General features: G+C 39.1%; 3 protein-coding genes across 6 annotated transcripts in view; 2 read left to right on the top strand and 1 right to left on the bottom strand.

Moving 5' to 3' along the window:
• The window catches only part of LOC311034938 (vang-like protein 2), a 21,481-nt gene extending 20,702 nt beyond the window's left edge, over positions 1-779 (top strand). The window contains exon 8 of the mRNA XM_084042969.1: positions 1-779. This exon is cut by the window's left edge and continues 2,102 nt beyond it. The gene's annotated coding sequence lies outside the window, so the exon portion shown is untranslated.
• A 56-nt stretch (positions 780-835) lies between these two features.
• Positions 836-6,590, top strand: LOC311034605 (uncharacterized protein). Its single transcript, XM_084042493.1, has 6 exons — positions 836-959; positions 2,386-2,601; positions 2,689-2,799; positions 3,179-3,454; positions 3,967-4,089; positions 4,480-6,590. The coding sequence occupies exons 1-6, from the start codon at positions 923-925 to the stop codon at positions 4,611-4,613; spliced, it is 897 nt and encodes a 298-aa protein (XP_083898619.1). The 5' UTR covers positions 836-922; the 3' UTR covers positions 4,614-6,590.
• Positions 6,591-6,680: 90 nt separating this feature from the next.
• LOC311034603 (SLAM family member 9) lies at positions 6,681-15,937 on the bottom strand. 4 transcript variants are annotated; one of them, XR_014599604.1, is made up of 8 exons: positions 15,867-15,937; positions 14,467-14,775; positions 12,727-12,984; positions 11,769-11,894; positions 8,882-8,931; positions 8,482-8,559; positions 7,327-7,680; positions 6,683-7,294 (listed from the first exon to the last, which is right to left on the bottom strand). XR_014599604.1 is itself a non-coding variant. In XM_084042490.1 (7 exons), exons 1-7 carry the CDS (start codon positions 15,934-15,936, stop codon positions 7,570-7,572), a joined length of 999 nt encoding a protein of 332 aa, XP_083898616.1. In that variant the 5' UTR covers position 15,937; the 3' UTR covers positions 6,681-7,569. The 4 variants fall into 4 exon arrangements, 3 of the variants coding, with proteins under 3 accessions (XP_083898616.1, XP_083898617.1, XP_083898615.1); XM_084042490.1 differs by having other exon boundaries at positions 6,681-7,680; positions 8,882-8,928; XM_084042491.1 differs by having other exon boundaries at positions 6,682-7,680; positions 11,769-11,876.
• Positions 15,938-20,874: the final 4,937 nt, after the last annotated feature.

Raw genomic sequence — 20,874 nt, forward strand, 5'->3', positions numbered from 1 at the left:
ACCTTTTCTTCTTCTTCTCTCCAGCACAAGTTCTCAAGTATGACCAATGTGCCACAATATAGTGAGACCTGCTGTACATACATAGACACTGGTGGTGGATATGTTTGCTTATCCAAATATATAAGTAGGACTTACTGACATCTTTGGGTCTCTAGCGCAATTGTCAAGTCTGGCCAATGTGTGCATCTTGTTGGCAGCTCAAGAACTACGGTAGCATTGTTTGACACAAGTGACTTTGGTGTTTGTTAAATAGTTGAGAAAGAGAGAGAGAGAGAGAGAGTGTGTGTGTGTGTGTGTGTGTGTGTGTGTGTGTGTGTGTGTGTGTGTGTGTGTGTGTGTGTGTGTGTGTGTGTGTGTGTGTGCGTGCGTGCGTGCGTGCGTGCGTGCGTGCGTGCGTGCGTGCGCGCGTGCGTGCGTGTGTTAGTGTGGATATGTGATGTAGGCACAGGTGTGTGACTTTTATATGTATCGTGCTGATAGACAAAGATGTCTTTTCTATAATAATTGACTGTCATTTTCCTAAAAACACTGACAAAATAGCATTGCACACACATATGTCTTGTTTGTCTTTTACTGCATTTGAATTCAAACTTTTTTAAAGTATTATTTGTACTGATCCCAAGTTCCTAACCCATTTTTCTAAAGAATGTTGTCTTGTAAAAACATAATTGTACTGCTGTTACAATGACTTTTCTTTTTTTTATTTTATTTTTCATATTTGATGCATTTAGGACTGATTTAAAAAAAAAGGAAACGTTTTTAAATAAATGAAAGTTGAAATGAAACTATGAAGGTTCTGATGCCTCCCTTTTATTTGTGCGTCACAATTACGGTAGCAGCTGATGGTTGGCTGTGACACATTTGGCACGGCTTAACAAAACACAGAAAGGCAAGGAAGTCACAAACTAACCTTTTGGTCACAATGAGGGTTCTACTTCTCTTGATTCCACTCCTTCAAGGTAGGCTAACATTTTCATCAACTGACATTTTTTTAAATCAACATAAAGACCACAATTACACCATCAAGCTGAAAGAATAAATCTTTCATTTACCATGTGGAAAAGTAACACAGCTGCATGGTTACCAATATGAGCTTGGCACACTACCAGGACTCTAGCATTTGATAAACGTGTAGTTATGTAATCATTAATAATAATTATAATGAATATTATAATGATGATGTACAATGTTTAAACGTAAAGAATGAGAAAGCATGTCTAAAAAAGAGAAGTGTGTTTCTTTGTGGGTAGACGGCATATGATAAACAGTATGTCTCTGCATATGACACATTGTGTGTGTGTGTGTGTGTGTGTGTGTGTGTGTGTGTGTGTGTGTGTGTGTGTGTGTGTGTGTGTGTGTGTGTGTGTGTGTGTGTGTGTGTGTGTGTGTGTGTGTGTCACAATGGGATATCAATAATTCATAATATAAATAAAACTTCCCTTAAAGCAGTCGTTCTCAACATGTGGGTCGGGACCCCACATGATTTTTGGGGGGGGGGTCTCCAGATGACAGTGAAGTGACAATTTAAGGACTTTTAATAATACCTAAAAATATATATATAAAAAAAAAAGACCATTACTGCATCAGAAGTAATCAACAAACTATACAATAAAAATTGGTCAAACATTGGCCAAATTGTCAAATAATACAAGAAAGAGGCACAAAAAAAATAGCCGATCTACAAGCTCACAACACCTCGCAACGCGAGGGGTTGTGAGCTTGTAGATCGGCTATTTTCACAGTATTTATCTGTGGAACCGAATCAAACAAAATGTAATGCCTCAACTCCTACATTCCAAGTGCTCGTCAGGGTGGGGGGTCCCTGGTTCAAATATGATTATTTTGGGGGCTCACGGCCTGAAAAGGTTAAGAACCACTGCCTTAAAGGACCACTTCACCCATTTTTAACCTTGTCTTCGTATAATTGGTCCTCACTAATACTCAGCATAATAAGGTAGAATCTTTGTCGAATTGGACTGTGTCTCAGAGGAGGGCTGTGGACAGTTCAGAAAGCCATCATTGATGGGGATTCCCCAGCTAATATAGAAACTGCAGGCTTTCTCTTCCTGGAAAGTTATCATGTATAATAGAAGCCATTGTTTTTGCATTGATTAAAAAAAGAAATGACCAAACCTGCTTACCGATGATGTCACTGGTAGGCGTGTTTTCTGAACTGTCCACAGTCCTTCTCTGAGACGTAGACCAATTAGATACAAATTGTGCCATATTATAATGAGCATTAGTGAGGACCAATCATACGAAGATAGGTTGAAAATGAGTGAAGTCATCCTTTAAGGATGACTTGTGGGATTCTCTGCCCTGTGTAAATGACTCCTATAATGAACAATTTATTGAACCTTTCAGAAATGTTGCTTTATTTTACAGTGGAGTTCATTTTCACCAAGGATTTAGAGGACGTCTCGGCCTACTTTGGCGAGAGTGTTACTTTGCCATCAGGGGCAGACCCCTCATGGAACCTCTCTTTGATCGAGTGGTCCATACTCACCAACACCACTTGGATTGCGATCCATCGCAGTGGCAACACAAATGTTAACCGTTTCTGGAGATACAAAGAAAGGCTGAAACTTAACATTTCTTCAGGTAACAGAAGACATCATTATTTAATCCTCAGTCATATTAGTTTAGTTTATACTCATAACAAATTGAATGTTTGTATGTTGATCTCAGGTGATTTGGGCATCAGTGGTTTGACCAGGGAAGATGCCATGGAGTACACTGTAGATCTGAAAAACACAGAACAAACGTCCGCAACAAACAAAGTCCGGCTCATAATCAAAGGTAACGGCTACACAACTATTTACACGACATTCATTATGTCTTCATCCACTGTTAAAATGAACCAATGGGTAAAGAGGTCTGTTCCAAAGTGAGATGTCCACCCTTTGAAAAATGGGACCAATGCATATAGGGCATAGCAGTGGCGTCCATTTTGTGGTTCCACAGACAGAAAGCCCATCATTTTCTCCCATAGAGATTTCCGAAAATATTTATAGGATATAAATTATTTGAAGCCAGGAAGCAACCGACCTCCCACTCTCAGGGGCAGACACTCTACCCACAAGGCCACTGCCCTGGTCATCTATCTGTATAGGCGATATATACTATACTATATAGCTCAGGATTTTTCAGTTGATAACGATTGTAATTCTGTCTGCAGATCGCCTTAGTCAGCCCATCATTCAGCAGTTCCTTGATATGGCGATAAATGAAGGACACTGTCACATGGCCTTGCAGTGCACATCTCCAGACAGAGGGGCCGTCTTCACCTGGCAGGCTCCACCGACCACAAACATTTCTTTTTGGACATCGAGCAACAACATCTCCTATTTATTGGCCTCCTTCGGCCAGGACAACAACACGGTCAATTTCACCTGCACCACCAGCATGGAGGGACAGAACACCTCCAGTGTTGTGACCACCAAACGTTGTCAGGGTAAGAAGACCAAAGCTGAATGACATGGGATGATATGATACACTATTAACAGCAACAAGAGATTGTGTGTGGGATATATGATGTGATGTGATGCGATGACATGACATGATACTGTAATAATATATATGAAATAGGATGTATGACAATTATGGTATAAGACTGAAAAGTATCTGATATAAAATTTAAAAAAGCGAAAACTATAGGACTATATTTTGAAACAGACATTAGATATGATACTAGAATATCCATAACTCTGGTAGTGTGTAGAGCTCTTGGCAGTGTTAACCAAAAGTTTAATGGTACAATTTTCTGATTATATTGATATAAGCTGTGATATGATTTATAAACATATTGGTCTGCTATTGGCTTAGTGAAACTGACAGTTGGTACCTTTATCCAGCGCAGTACAATTTATAAACAGCAAAGGGTTTAATGTCTTGCTAAAGTACACTGCAGCAATATTATGAACCTTTGCATTGAACCTGCATGATAAAACCCTCTTTCTCTTTTAGAGTCAAGAAGCTCTGCCTGTGGAGTGTCGGGAGGCTATATCCTGGCTATTGTCTTTTTAGCTGTAGTGATTGTAGCCATGATTGTAGCCATGATTGTAGTGTACGTTTTTTTACGTTTTAAAGGTGAGAATCTTGTAAATATCTTCTTTAGTGACTCCTTCCATCTACTACACCCCCCCCCTACACACACAACCCCCCACCTGCCCCCTCACTTCGTCTCCCTCATCATGCCCTTACTCTCTCTCAATGCTACAAAATTAGTATTAGTTACAGTACTAATAATAATGCTGAACGACTGAATAAAGAACCTGTTAGATAGATATATAGTTAGTTTGTAAAACACTTTTATTTCCATTACAGGTCAAAACACAGGTATGTAAATGAAATATAAAGAACATAGCAAACAGTAAAATAAACTAAACAAGTTATACATGAAAGAATTCCCCCTATGTTCCAGATTCTATCTTCTTGTAGTTTTTAAGATTTTTTCCCACATTTTCTGCTTCATTTCAGCATCAAAAGAGAACAGAGAGTCAGGAAATGCAGACGAGACAGAAATCATGGCCCTGAATGACGCTGAGACCCCAGAACCCAGACCAGGTGCATCGACGACCCAGCCCCCCAATGGCATGTGCCCTACTAGTTGAGCCACCAGGGCAGTGAGGGCACCCTCAGACAGATTCCTCTGCCTGTTTGTCTGCCAGCCAGCATGTCCACCTGTTTGTCTATCTATCTATTTATCAAGCATCAATTATTGATTCATTTTTAAAAGAAAAAAGATAATATATATGTTTTGATTATATAATTTTGTACTGCACATTTCTCAGCATCCCAGCATTTTGGCTTTATTTGTCATAGTGATGGTGAGAGAGACAGTAAGGTGGGAACTCTCCTACCGGATCAATTCCGTTAGGAGAAGTCGCGCTCAACTCAAGGGGAGTCTTCTTAAGGAATAGTCTCTTAACTGGGTCTCCTGAGTAGTTTCTTATGTTCTTTTATTAATAGGTTTGCACAGCAGCAGCAGTCTATTAAGAAATGGACGCATTTCGGCACGTCTGCCTTCCTCAGTGTTTCAAACATGAAATTCGTACCCTCTAAGTATATTGTTATTATTTGCGTGTTTGCACTGTGGTTATGTTTTTTTCTTAATGATGGATCTATCTGTACAAAAGATGTAGATGCTTCTTGCACACGGTCAGATTCTGGTTTTATTTCCAGACAGAGCCTGGCTCACAATGCTATTTTCCAGTAGACTTGATTACAGAAATGCACTTTTTGCTGGACTGACAAAGCAGCGGTTACATAAACTCCAAGCTTGTTCACAATGCTGCAGCCAGTGTAAACTAAAACCATACAATTGTGAACACATCACTCCTGTTTTAGCTTCTCTTCACTGGCTCCCAGCAAAACGCACGCACGCACGCACGCACGCACGCACGCACGCACGCACGCACGCACGCACGCACGCACGCACGCACGCACGCACGCACGCACACACACACACACACACACACACACACACACACACACACACACACATTATATGCACCGAACAGATGCCTTAGATTCCCAAACTTTTAATGAAAGGGCCCCATTTGACAATGGAAAGAAATACGCCCCCATGTACAAAGATTGAGATGCTCACACATAACCTACTTCTGCCATTCAACTTTTACTAGCGTAAACAAGACTATCAACAGATTAAAGTTGCATAGCGTTTCTTATTTCTACCGCATACTTGAATATTACTTATTTCTATTACTGTTTGACAATAATTCTTACAAAAACGGGTGCTGATCAGCTCATAGCATGTGGTTATCTTACAATTTTGTTTTATTGTAATGTGTTCTGTACTGTTTGTTCCTATCTTACTGTATATGTTTTGTTTGATCTTTGTCTATTTTTATTTTTAATCACTTTGTGTTCGTGTTTGTGCATCTGTTGTATGAAATGTGCTATACAAATATATTTGACTTGACTTTACTTGACTATGTATTAATCTATTCATTGTATATTGTACGTATCTAATCTAATATTAGGGCCAGGTGACCTCTCAGGTGATCTGGCCTAGGTGAGGATGTTTCTCTGTATGTTTCTTTGTCTGAGGAGGAGCTAAATGCTCGAAAGGTTGTAATGAAATATATGTCCATGGGAGCATGATCCAGTGTGTGGACTATTTTTCTATTTTCATGTGTTCTTCTCTTCAACACCTGGCATTTTATTGTTTGGATGTGTGCGTGCTTTAGTACACTTTTAGCCACCAGGGTACCCCATACTGAGAGCGGTTTGGAAGCCCCAGGGTCTTGGACCCTAAATGTTCTGTGAATGTATAAGTGATTTAAGCACAAAACCAGAATGAAGGACAAATGCTCTTGCACAATAATGCAATATTCCTGATGAGTATGAGTTTATTCTGATAGTGTGCAACTTAGAGTAGAATAAGTAAAACTGTACTTGCATGTTGACATTCGTATATGCCTCTTTTATTTATTATATTCCTAATATTCTTTATTTCGTTTTATACTTTACTTTATTTATTCCTTATGTAAAGCATTGTGATTTGCCTTCTCCGTATGAAACGTGCTATACAAATACCCTGCCCTGCTTTTTTGATAAAAAGAAAAGATGGAAATGTATTTTCTGTGGTGTTTTCCTCTGTTGGTGTGGGCATTAAATGCAATTTATATTGACACACAGCTTAATTTATACTCCATCACACACTGGTGTAACTTGCCAAAATGTTATTTTTATCAAGCGACACCATCATACTACGGAGTATTAGGATTTAAGATTGAACCAAACTGCATTGTTCCATAAACACTTACACAGTACTGCTTCTCTGCATACTAAAGGTGTAACCAGTCTAAATAGAGAATCATTTCAAATACTCATTTCAAGGAGAGATTTATTTCAAAATAAGGCCTTTTGTAAATACAAACAGAATAGAAGATATCTCTTCAGCAAAAGACAAGTTAGGCTTAAGTTTATTTTAATTCTTCTCCTTACAAGTTAGAAAATTCTTCTCCTTACAAGTTACAAAAAGCAAGACTGAAATATTTATGAAATGATCTCAACAAGGTTGAAAGAGAAATGCTACAAAAAGAGTATATATTCTTTGTATCCAGCATAACATTAAAACAAAAATCTGTCTATTTACAGTTAGTTTTTCTTTTACAGTTGGTGCTCAACTTAACCACATACTCATGTATGCATTTAAAAGCCTGAGCCCCCTGTAGGACAGGCTACACCTGGTGCTTAATAGGGCCTGGCAGACTCCTGATGATTTAGGGCCTGGCAGACACCTGATGAGTTAGGGCCTGACAGACACCTGATGATTTAGGCCCTGGCACTGGCAGACACATGGTGCATCAGGGCCTGGAAGTCAGTCACCTGGTGCTTTAGGCCTTGCAGACACCTGATGGTTTAGGGTCTGGCAGTCACGTGGTGCTTTATAGGGCCTAGCAGACACCTGATGGTTTAGGGTCTGGCAGTCACCTGGTGCTTTAGGGCCTGGCAGATGCCCGGTGTTTCAGGGCCTGGCAGTCCGGTGCTTTAGGAGCCTGGCAGTCCATTGCTTTAAAGGCCTGGCAGTCACCTGGTGCTTTAGGGCCTGGCAGTCACCTGGTGCTTTGGGGTCTGGCAGACATCCGGGATTGAAGGGGTGGAAGCTACCAGAGGACGATTAAAATTGATCCTGTCGTAGACAGAATTAGTCTAGAAGTGCAAGAATAGAGAGGACAAAGTCAAGTTCAGATGCGGTCATAACCAGATGCAATTACATAGATATAATCTGTGACTTCTTTTTTTAATCTGTGTCACAGTATCCCTGGCTGTGTGAAACAACAATAAAAACGGTACAACATGTTACATGCTTATCATTAATAAGCAGGGGAATGCATATTAGAAGAACCACCTTTGGTGAGGGCGCTTTTGTCTAGTTTATAAAACCCACAGACAGACCCACAGGCGAGAACTTCTGGGAACTCAGATTATGTCATCATAGATGATTTTTTTTTAGTTCAAAATGTTACGTTTTTTTAAATTGCAAAAATAGCAGAAGCTCACCGGTCACCATGCCATGCATCTCGACACGTTGTGAGCTTGTAGACCTGCTATTTTGCTACTTTTGCGCAACACAACACTGTCATGCGACAAGGTATCACATAGTGCATTCATGTATGAAAAAACATAAAAAGATGAGATACAAGGTTTCTGCTCGACAGTGATTAAACCTCATCTTCATATAATGGGTCCTCATTAATGTTCATTATAAGTTGGCATCATTCCTGTCTACTTGCTCTGTGTCTCAGAGGTGGGCTGACACGTCAGAAACCTGTCTACCAATGACTTCATCAGTGGATATTTTAAACAATATTTCAAACTATTCAGCAATACCTGCTGATGATGTCATTGGTAGCCAGGTTTCTGAACTGTCCATAGCCAATTATTTGGAGATAGGGTTGAACATGAGTGAAGTTCTCCTTTGAGACTTGTTCGTGAAGGCTGTTCTCTTACCCCAACTGTTACCACGTTGATCCTGTCTCCAATGGATTCATAAATCACGTTTTGGTTTGCCAGGCTATTTGATCTCAGCTGGAATATTGAGGAAACACACAGACAGACAGACAGACAGACAGACAGACAGACAGACAGACAGACAGACAGACAGACAGACAGACAGACAGACAGACAGACAGACAGACAGACAGACAGACAGACAGACACACACACACACACACACACACACACACACACACACACACACACACACACACACACACACACACACAGTGGGAGCTGTTGAGGAGGAGGACTTACACACCTCAAATCACTCAAAAAGATTTGTTTGAAATAGTTAGATAGTGTGTGCAATATGAAGCACAGAGTGCATGAATGCAGGTATTAGGCTACTTACATCATTGTCAGACACAGTAGCGTATATTGTGTCAGTTCCATTTGTTCCTGCTGGTATGAGAGACAGTTTAAGATGAGCCACCACTGACAATTATCAACACATCTGAACATCTTACTCCATAACCTCCATACTGACTTCGATCCTACGGAAGAGGAGGCCCACGAGATCCTGATCCCGTAGCCACGAGATGCAAGAAATCACGTGCCCACAAGATCCTGATCTCGTGGCCTATACCAACTGTAAGTTTGTCTGTAACTGTAAAAGTGCCTATCTTATATAAGGATCTTGTGGCCATTCAGTTAGGTTGTGCCCTCCCTTAAAGCAGCACTATGTAACAGGGTCCCTGCTAGGCATTTGCCAAGGCAGAACTGCCAGTCAAAGCGAAGACTGGCAAATCACAGCACGTCCTCGCCGGACATGCTTGCAGAGACTCTTGGGTAATGAAGTTAAAGGCGTTGGCTGCCATGTTATTTGTGTCCAAAGTGGCCACTGATACCCCAAACTACATAGTGCTGCTTTAACTCAATTGTCAGGTCACCTCTTGTCTTCCGTACAATCTTACAATGAATCCAGTAGGCTAATTGTATGGTCACGTTTTTCCCTTTTTGGAACTGTCACCATTGACTTCAGGGATTTTGAAGAAACCTGCAATGGAGTTTTGCTGTTGTTACAAAATAATCTTTATCATCATTGATGATAAAGACACGTTTTTTGGATGAAATATTCCTTGCTCTGAATCTGTCTTGAGAGATTACCCTGTAGGCTACATCATGTAGTATTGCATGTATTGTGTTAATAAAAAATAATAAAATAAAAGAATACTTTATTTATGTACAGATACACACATTGACATAGGCCTTGATATAGACCTACATATTGACAATGATTCTACTCTAATTTCTACTTTAATAGTATAATGTTGTTTCATACACAACATAATTTTATTAGAATTCAAAACATCTTGTATGGGGTCCCTGTCATAAAATATTTGATTCAGATGGGGGTCTGCAGACAAATAGCTATATTAATTTGGGGGTCCTTAAGAATCACTGGTTTAAACAACATTTAGGAAGGAAGACCAAATAAGCAACTACACTTTAGAAACAAGCCCCAAAGACCATTTACAAGGTACTTTACAGAAAGACAAGCCCAAAGTTGCTTACAATAAGCAGACGTGGCAACACTGAATCACAGACAGGTGTGCAATGTGTTGCGTGACTCAGAACAACTGGTGGTCGGTCAAGTAATAACATGAAACAGTTGTCTGTGTGTGTGCTTCAACGGCTGCTAGATAAATAAAGCATATGCTACTGGGCCGGCTTTTAATAAGATAATATAACTAGCAAAAGTGGTACAAATCAATCATTCCTAAGGCCTATCTACATCTAATAAGGACTTAAACTGGTGCAAACACCACCTCCTGAGTAGGCTACTGCTGATCGTATCAGGTAGTAGCAGGCTATATTTAGTAGCCTAAATTCTGCCTTTTAAATGGTTAAATGGTTTTCTTGTTTGTATACAGTCTGAGGTAGTATATGGTTTTATCTGTATGCTTTACAAGTTTATTACAAAGCAGTACAGAGTAAAATGGTAAAAAAGTGGCCAGTCATTTAGGAGTAATTTGAAGTCCAGGATGCAGAAAAACAAATGGAGGTAATGGAGGAAAAAACAAACAAACAAACAAACAACAAAAACCTGTCCTCACTGACAAAGTCTGCATGAACGAGATCAGAGGCAGTTAGTACAAGGTTTGGTGATGAATGGAAGATGCAGACATGAGGACATCTGTATCATCACCACCATGCAAGCTCTACTGAGCGGTAAGTGAATTATTCTATTGTGGTCTGTGCTGCTCCGTTCTTTTTTATTGTTGATAACGTTTTCTGAATTGCCTTTGTGTGATATTCTATTCTTGATAGTTTTCTGAATGGCTGCTGTCAGTGCTGTGCCATGAGTGAAGTATGTTCTATTCTATACTATTCTATTGCTGCTGTGAATTAGTGGAGTACTCTATTAGGCCTATATTCTATAATTGAGGTTTTCTGTAAGGCATCTATGCTATGAGTGAAGTATTGTATTGTATTCTTGATCAGGTTTTCTAAATGGCTGCTGTGTCACAAGTGAAGTATTCTATTTGCTTCTTGCTATGTTTTTTTGGAGGGGCCGCGTGAAGTAATAATACCCAAAAAAATTATATATATATATATATATATATCAGTGTAATAGCTCAGTTGATCTGGTATTGCAACAATGGATCTGAGATTTGAGTCAAGATGAAATCATGAAAAGACATTGGGAGGGGACGCCTGGTGGCTCAGCCAGGGAGTACACAGACATACTATGCATACTATGAGCCTGAGGACCACAGTATGGTCTGGTCAGTGGTCACACATGAGTGAAATATTCTATTTTCTATTCTAATATTCTATTCTATTCAGATAAAGTTTTCTGGATGGCCACTGTGCCTCTATATGAGTAAATTATTCTATTCCGTTTTCTGGATGGTCACTGCCAGTGAGTTATTCTTTTCAGTTAAGCTCTGTTCTGATTCTTGATGTTGTCTGAATGACCACTGTACGCTCTGTCCTAGGTTTCTTTTGAAAATGTTTGGGTGCCAAACATTTGAGATAGTACTGTATCTAGGCCTGGGTTTGGCCATTGGTGGTGTGGTGTGGTCCGAAACATTGAAATCTTGAATTAGTAGACTAATCCTCAATTTAGCTGCTACTTATCATCACTGACAATTCATCTATGAGGAATCAGCGGTTAAATCTAAGGACAGTCCGATGCATCACTATCATCCCAGATCACATGCATTGCATTTATAACTATGTATAAAGCATTAGAAAATATACATTACATTAATTAGCTAGGTGTTCTTCCTTACCTGCTGATCTTCGATTACAGTAGCAGGCAACAGATAGAGCCACAGCCAGGAACAAACCAACAGCCCCTGCTGTAGTAGCGACAATAAACAACTGCTCTGGCTCTGAACCTGTAATTAAATGTATAACTGTAAAAAACACACACACACACACACACACACACACACACACACACACACACACACACACACACACACACACACACACACACTGCTGTTATATATAGGCCTGTCACAATTATTACATAATCGTCCAATCGCAATTATTTGAGATAATCGTAATTATTTTTGCCAGTCATAATCGTTGTTTCCATGTTGAAAAATGTTCACACATTTCTGAACATTACAAATAGCAGAAATAGCAGATCTACAAGCTTACAACGTGTCACGTGACGTGTTGTAAGATCTGTTATTTCTGCATTTCTTTCCCAGCTTTCTTTCTGCTATTTTTTACATTTTTACAAATTATTAAATATGACAATAATTTATGTGTATATTTAAAGGTAGGGTAAGTGATTTGCTTTGGTTAAAATACGTGTTAAATAGGTCTATATTCTGTATAGACCTATACTCATTGCTATAGAGTGTTTGTTCAGTAAAAGGAGTCTCCTTGTCTCTCCACCTCTTTTTTTTTGTTTTAACCTTTTAACAAAATACTTTTTGTTTTAACCAAAAAATATCACTTACCCTACCTTTAAGTTATTTGTCATATCTGCCCTTTGGATTTTTTTATTACAAAGCATAAAAGGCAAACAGAAATAAAAACATATTCATATGTTCCATTGTTCAATGCCAAACACACAATTATATCGTTAATTGCAATTATTTGTGTGACAATTAATTATCAACTTAAATTTGTGATCGTGACAGCCCTAGTTATATATACAGCACAATAACAGTCTCAGCCACCAGGGTATCTCATAAACATGCCGTTTGAATTCCTACCCCATCCTACATTTACCTGGCTTACACAACACAGTTTTCGATGCAGACCGGTGACTGACGGGATTGGTGGCTGTGCAGTTGACTGTGGCTTCTCCCTCTTCTGCCAGGGACACGTTCACCTTCTGACCCTCCTTTAAGGTGTGGTTCCCAACAGTCCAGCTGTAGGTGATGTTGTCAGCAGGGGTTGCGCTGCACTCTAGTGAAACCAGACAGGACTTGTTCTCTTTATGCCAGGTATAAGCGACCTTTGTCACGTCAGGTTTACTGATGGAATCTGATAAAGCAAACGGGACAGATTCACATAGAGAGATGTTACAACAAAATCTTTTTGACAAAGTCTATCGAACTAAATTGGTACTTTAATTGTGTTGTACCAACACCCTACAGTATATTAACGTTTGTGGTTATAGCTCGATGGATAGGCTACGCAGTTGGTCTGTGGAACATTTGAAAGGTTAGCCTTAGGCAGTGGTTCTCAAAGTGGGGTCCAGGGGGTCCCCAGCAAAATTACTTAATATAGCATCAAAATCAGTTAACCAGTTACCTTATTTTATACTTTATTCTGGCTATTCGAAAATAGAAGATCTACAAGGTTGTGAGTTAGTACATTTGGACTCATTTTGATACATTTTAAAATAATTAAGATCTTTTCAGATGGGAGTCTGTGTCCAAATACATATCAATTTAGGGGTCCTTGACATGAAAAAGTTTGAGAACCACTGGGGCCTGTTAAATAAAGTGGCACATGAAAGAATAACAAACATTGAGTTAAACATACCTTAAAGGAGAATTTTGGACCACGGTTTTCTTACCTTTTCTATGATGTTATGAATATGATATCTTAGGATGAGGAGAAAAATGTCATAACTCCATCCCAGGTCCGCCACAGCTTAAAACGTGCACCAATAACCCCCCAAAAAACAGAAGTCTCGCTAGACGAGATTGAAATCTCGAGATTTCTATCTCGTCTAGCGAGACTTCCGTTTTTCTTTTTTTTTTTGGCATAGTGTTCTGTCACTATGAACGTCAGATCTCACAAAAAAAAAAGGCCTATTGGCGCACGTTTTAAGCTGTGGCCGACCCAGGATGGAGTTATGACATTTTTCTACTGTACCATTCATCCTAAGATATCATAACATCATAGAAAAGGTAATAAAACCGTGGTCCAAAATTCCCCTATAAGCTACATCTGCAAGCTTTTGACAAAGACATGTTTAAATGTGTTAAGCATGTCTTCTCTGAATAATGAAAGCACTAAATCATTACTGTACGTTCTTCAGTAGTTGGTTGCAGTGTATTCTTGGGAGCTGCTGTCATCCCATGATACAGTATGATATAGCCTAGCTGATTTTGTTGCACTGGCACACTATATGATTTATCTTATAAGATATTAGGACCATTTATTCTATATCGTTGCTGACAGGTAGAAAGCTCTTAATTCCATATTCTAACTTTTTGTGTTCTTTCGTAAATTAATGCCCTATCATATTTCAGCGTCCCACAAAAGCAGCAAAAGTAGCAGATCCACAAACTCGAAACGCGGAGCGATTCGAGCTTGTGGATCTGCTACTTTTGCTGCTTTTGAATTTGAATCCTGAAAAGTAACAGTTTTGAACATATGAGGTCCACCCGACAGAGACGATATTATAGCCATAAGATACCACAAGACAGTGGTGTCTATAAAAGAAAGACATGCTAGAGTACTAGAGCAAAACAAACACTTTATTCTCCCCTATGCGGAAAATAAATGTCTTACCATAAACATGCAGAGTGATGAAGACTGTAGGAGGTTGTTGTCCCTTATCTGTATCTGAGACAAAACTGTACTCTCCTGAGTCTTGATGAGTCAGGCTTGTTATTGTTAAACTAAAATTGTGAGGGTTCATAGCTACTCTGCCTTTAAATTGAGGGTTACCTGATGGCCCATTTTCATCTACAACTTGATCTTTTTCAAAGCTCCATTTTGCTCTGATAACCTTTCCCCCCTGTAAGCATCCTGCAATCGAAAACTCTGCCGTTTCCCCAACTTTCTGTTCAATTTCTCCACACCTGGTAGTGTCCACATCTGATAGAGAGAGAGAGAGAGAGAGAGATAGGAGGGGGTTGGGGTGGGGGATAGACGGAGACAGAGATCTGTAATGCAACATGTACTACATAACACCATAACAGTGTAGATCAGCATCACATTATTTAACCAAATTGTAGTTGAGTATTTGTGTTAAATGGTCTTAGAGAGACCATTTTGTGAATAAAAGTTTGATTCCTAGTTTGTCTATTTACAAATACATCAGTCTTGACTACATTCCTATGATTTACCTACTTCATACGGCTACTTTAAAAATCTAGTACTTCCCCAGGGGGTAATTAAAGTGTTATGCTTACAGTACATTATATGAAATGACAAATGTGGCACACCATATGAAAATCTAGAGTGACTGTAAGAAATTGTCCAGTTTAAAAACGACTGAAAACAGGGAACGTGTTACACCCTTGTTTAATGGAGTTATTTAAAGTTGTTTATTTCCCTCTTTTTGCGAGGTAGATGCAGGAAATCTGCTGACATCGACATACTTCATACACTAAGCAACTTCCAATGATACCTAACCAATATCCATAAAGTTTTTCCTCCGACATGCTCAGTCACTAAAATAGTCAACTTGCATTACCGTACACTTTTAACAAAGAAAAAGAAAATAAATTCCCAGGTAGAAACTATATCCCCCATTGGTACTGTACTGTAGTTCTCTCTGAAGACCCCTTTCACCCAAGAGCCATGGAGTATCACAACTCCTAACAGATGCACAGTAAAATCATCACTTTAACTAATATAAGAGTGTAAAAAAGATTTGACCCTTACATTCACACTGAGGATTTTACTCTGTAGGCTCTCCAGCCATATCGTTAGTGAATTTCTACACTTTCAGTTGCTCATTTAATCTGCTTTGCTACTTCTTTATGATTAAATGTTTATTTTAATTAGATCTTGTATAACTGGCAACCTTCCCATTCCAATAAAATCTTTCAAACACATTAAGACAGCAGCAAGTTCATATTATCTTTCATTGCATATTTCTGTTAAAAAGAACATCAGCATAAACAGATCTTTACTGACAGTTAAACGGTTTAAAGTGGACATAGGTTGGAAGAGGAACATACCGTGGAAGAATAGCATGAGCAGCAGGAGCATGTATTTGCAGGGCAGACAAGGGAAGCGACCACAGACCATCTCTGTGAAGTGTATCAATGGCTACTGTTTCCTCTTTGGAGCCCTTATGAGAGAGATAGAGAGAGAGAGAGAGAGACACACGCGCGCACACGCACACGCACACACAGACCTTCTGGCAGTATTAAAAAATATGATGAGAAATGCTCCACATATACACACAGAAAGGTTTCATCGTGGGTGGGTGTATATGTGGAGCGGAGATGTATTATGAGTCATTGTACCCCAGTTTGCACCAGGCCGCCATTTACCTGTTTTGAAAAGCATGTGTGGTTTGGTTGAGCACTGAAAGGTCTTTCTCCGTCTGTGGTTTTAGGGCAGACTGAAATGACAAGTTTGGTTTCAAAATGAGACATTTCTGTTAGATATTGACGCCTGTCCATAAAACAATATCCACATTACAACAGTTTATGGTACTTTTCTGAAGAGTAGCTGTAGGTGATTTAAGTAAGCAACAGCCAGTGTGCTGATCTCTCAGACATTGGGACACTAATGGTGGAAGAAGTACTCACATTTTTTACTTAAGTAAAAGTATCAAAACCACAATGCAGAAATACTCCGTTTCAAGTACAAGTCTGGCATTCAGAATTGACTTGAGTAAAAGTACAAAAGTATTGGCATCAAAATGTACTTCAAGTACCATAAGTAATATTTCTCATTTTGCCGAAATCTTCCATTTCATGTTTTCCATATGAATAAATGTTTTTAGAATCTACAAGCTTTGCGACGTGTTATCTCTACGAGATTGTAGATCAGCTATTTTCAAATATGTACCCACTGCACTGGGTACATCAAAAGATGGGCTGCAATAGGAATGACAACCAATAGGTCTACATACACATGAAAACATTTACACCCCCCCCCCCCCACACACACACACATTTAGCTCAATTAAAAAAGTCAGGAATACATGTCCAAAATTAGCCCTCATGCTATAACACTTTGGTTCTGGTTTGTCCAATGTGATTGTGATGTGCATGTCAAATAAAATGAACATAAACATAATTAGGCCTTCATGTTTTGAAAACATCCACGGGCATATTGGCACTTGGCACACAACATAATGTACAGTAGTAATGTATTATTATTATTATTGTATATAGTATTTATTTTGAAGCACAGAATAGAATAAAATAGAGCTTACACAGTAAACAAGTGCTGAACTGAATTTGAACGTGCATATGACTAAAGCAGGAAGTTGATTGCATGTTGATTGGCTGCAGGAAAACTTTTTTTGCTTCTGCTGCGTGGTAGATACAATCGTGTGTGTGTGTGTGTGTGTGTGTGTGTGTGTGTGTGTGTGTGTGTGTGTGTGTGTGTGTGTGTGTGTGTGTGTGTGTGTGTGTGTGTGTGTGTGTGTGTGTGTGTGTGTGTGTGTGTGTGTGTGTGTGTGTGTGTGTGTGTGTGTGTGTGTGTGTGTGTGTGTGCGCGTGTGTGTGTTGATATCATTAAAGCACAAGAGATTTGCCGGTTGTCTCCCTGGCTGTCCTCACTTGCAGTAGGACAGTAGAATTTGGTCTACTATTTTTTTTTTTAACTCTTTATTTTTTAATTTCAAAATTATGTAAGACATACCAACAGATAGTACAGGAGGACAAAATGGACAAGAAATAAAAAGTAAAAATAAGGTAATCAAACAAAACAAAAAAGAAGTCATGGGACATTCAGTACCAATAACAGAAACATGTTTACAGGATTTGAGATTCAGTGTAACCAATATTCACAACCATTTCCCCCATCTTTTTTCACCCAGCTCTTTTTGGAGTCTTAAAGAATAGGCCATCTGCTCTAGAAGATGCAACTGTCTCACAATATTGACAAGTAGGCCTATTAGTAGGGCAATGTTTCTGCAACCTTGCTTGCTGCAAGTAGGATCTTAAGCAGAAAGGAATCGTCCTGAGTCCAGTTGGGGTTTGTCCCAAGAAGTCCAAGAAGTACGGATACTGAAACCCACAATTTTTTAAATAAGTGTTGCTACTTCCTTCCAGAAAGGTTGACCAAAAGACATGTGCATGATGAGCCATGGTATCTCCACATTCTCTCCAGCAGTCCAGTTGGTTTAGACTTCTGTTTGGGAGTGATAAAGAAGTGGATCTGTTTTTTCCAATAAAAGTCTCAATTGTTGATTGTGTTTCCCATGTATTTGACCAAACGTCATCACTTATATCAATGTCCATTTTTTTCCCCCATCGTTGTTACACATATCGTGGACTTATTCAATTACATAATTCCGTTGTATAGCTTACTTATAAGATTACTTCCTGAGTTATAAGCATCAGTAAATACATTAATTATAGTTGGTGTGATTGGTCTGCTATTTTGACGATTGATTTTGACAAACAGGGCCATATTTTCGCCGGTGCCTTACCCATTATCCCTCAACTTCCATTTTTTCCTATTTTAAAACCTTTTTCCAATAGTTCAAATAGCCAATCTACAAGCTCACAACGTGTCGATGTAGATCGCAAATTAACATTTGGGACGCCAATGATTTTTGGGTCACGCTGGAGGATGGCGGAGCCGATATTGGGATTACGCTTAACCCCTAACTGCTCCCTAGGTGCCGGATGTGCCTGAGTGTGCACATGGCACTGTTAATCACTTAAGCTGTATATACTTTGTCGTACAATAAATTCCAAAAATAGTAGATCTATAAGCTTGCGACGCGTAGATTATACCGTAGATCTATCATTTTTGCTTTTGTTTAACATTTTGAATTAAAAAATATATATTTTGAAATTGTTTGAAAAAATGTGATATACAATGACTACAATGACATGCCCAAAATGGGTATGGGTTAATGTGGTTATGGTTATAATGACAGATCTACAGTATAAGTTTAAGTATAAACTGTACTGAATGATTTCGTTATGATAATAACAACAACAACAACTACATTTGTGATTGTTCCAAAGCAGATACAAAGAAAACACGAATGCTACCTACTATTCCACCACAAGAAAACGAAAATGGAAAATTAGGTTTGAACCCATGACCTGTGTGGTAACAGCGCCAACCACAGTCTACCCCTGTTGCTCTCCACTCAACCCAGTACATCACCATTTCATTTCATCACTTAAACCCTAAATAATTAGTTACAAAATAACTGAAAACCGTTTCGAAAATGTGCCCAAAATAGTATATTATTATTATATTATTCCCTTTTTGCATCCCTCATTAATAATTTGATTGTATTTGTGTACTGTACAGTATGTGGACAGTGGACACATTCACATTCTGGAAGTCCTAGGATGACAAAACTTACGGTTACATCCAGGGAAAGTGGGTTGTCACGTACCAAATGTTGGTCACTATGACCTTAAATACCCAGGCAAAGCAGACTATTTCCCTGCTAAGCAAAGCAAACGTTGTAGAAACGAGAAGTGTGGACGTGACAATGAAAAGCTACAGGGAAGTGAAAGCATTAACTGGTTGAGCCACCAGGGTGCTGCTTTTCTTTTGTTTTAATCTAGTCAGGATGGCAGAATATTCCTTGCGTTTTGTCTACCTACCATTAATAATGTCTGAGCTGGTGAATGTCTTTGATTTGTGGTTCTTATTCATTTCGCCTGTTGTTTTACAACATGGTGGGTATGCTTATTCCACTCTCAATATGGCGTCCCTATTTTTGGCATTATACCTGTATGCAGAAATCAGAATTTCAAAAACTTTCAATGACAAAAAATAACAGATCTACAAGCTTGCAACACATCACATTGCGTTGTAGACAGGCTATTTTAGCTGTGCAACATCGCTGCAACACACAATGTATCAGGCTAAGTGGTTAAGCAAACCACTGTACTACCCTGTCAAACGTGCGGTTCACTATCTTGGAATCAGTTAGGCTGGCCATACACAGTGTTTTCTGACTCTTTATTTATAGGAAAAAAGAAGTGATACTGGGAGTGGGACCTTGCCTACATGTTTGTGGTCAATGAGTCAGACAGAGCAGCTTCAACAGAGATTGGGAGGGAGGACTAACAAACATACATACAATGAAGAAAGGTTTTTCCCGGGCATTTCAAAAGAGACTACCCAAATAAACTACTGGAGCACTCATTGGAAATGCAGACACATCCTGCAATGGTTCAATGTTAAATGAGACAGCTGACACCCATCATTTTAAAACATTGTTTTGAACTTTGGGTTGCAAAACAAGATTTTTACAGTCATACAGAAATGTATACAGTACCTTATATGAAAGGAAGCCTGCTATAATCCATATAATAATAACTAAAGGGCTGCGTGCTGATTTCTATACAAGATGGGTCTTCAACAGGAGGTCCTGGACCCCCAGGGGGTCCTCAGAGTAACTACAGGGGGTCCGCAATCTTTGAGTGATGGGGAACATTAGCCGAAAATAGCAGATCCACAAGCTCACGCTGCGAGGCGTTGTTAGCTTGTAGATTGGCTATTTTCAGAGAGTGGGTGTAGAGGGAAAAAGAAAAACGGTCAGGTTGACTAAATATTGAGTTTAAAAGGTTAACTGAAATCTATGAACATTTTTAATCTACAGCACTCTCTTCGATTTGGTAGTTTGGCGACACCATGTGGTCACTGGAGGTCACATCAAGTGCCTTTTTTAAGAATTAAAAATTCCATTCCAGTTAGCCACTGGCCAACAAGCCTGTAAGGATAGCTTGTCTTTTTTTCTAAAAACATGCTACAACTAGATTATGTTACAAATATAACATTCAATGTGCTCCTGGTTTAGACATACTGATATGTTAGGTGTGTCGCTGCTGTTAGTCTAGATATTAAGCCCCAACTATTCTCTTCTGCCTTCATTGCATTATTTCCTGTGTAAGAACATTATTTTCATATTTGCTGGGAATGGCAGTCCACAACACCAGTGGCAACTAGAGTTTAGAGAAGTGCTTCAGGAATGTGATTACAGTGAAAGGATATTGCAGCAATAACCCAGAGAGAAGCTTGAGATGA

This window comes from Gymnoscopelus microlampas (genome assembly GCF_963454915.1).
Source record: "Gymnoscopelus microlampas genome assembly, chromosome: 19".
Taxonomy (NCBI): Eukaryota; Metazoa; Chordata; class Actinopteri; order Myctophiformes; family Myctophidae; genus Gymnoscopelus; species Gymnoscopelus microlampas.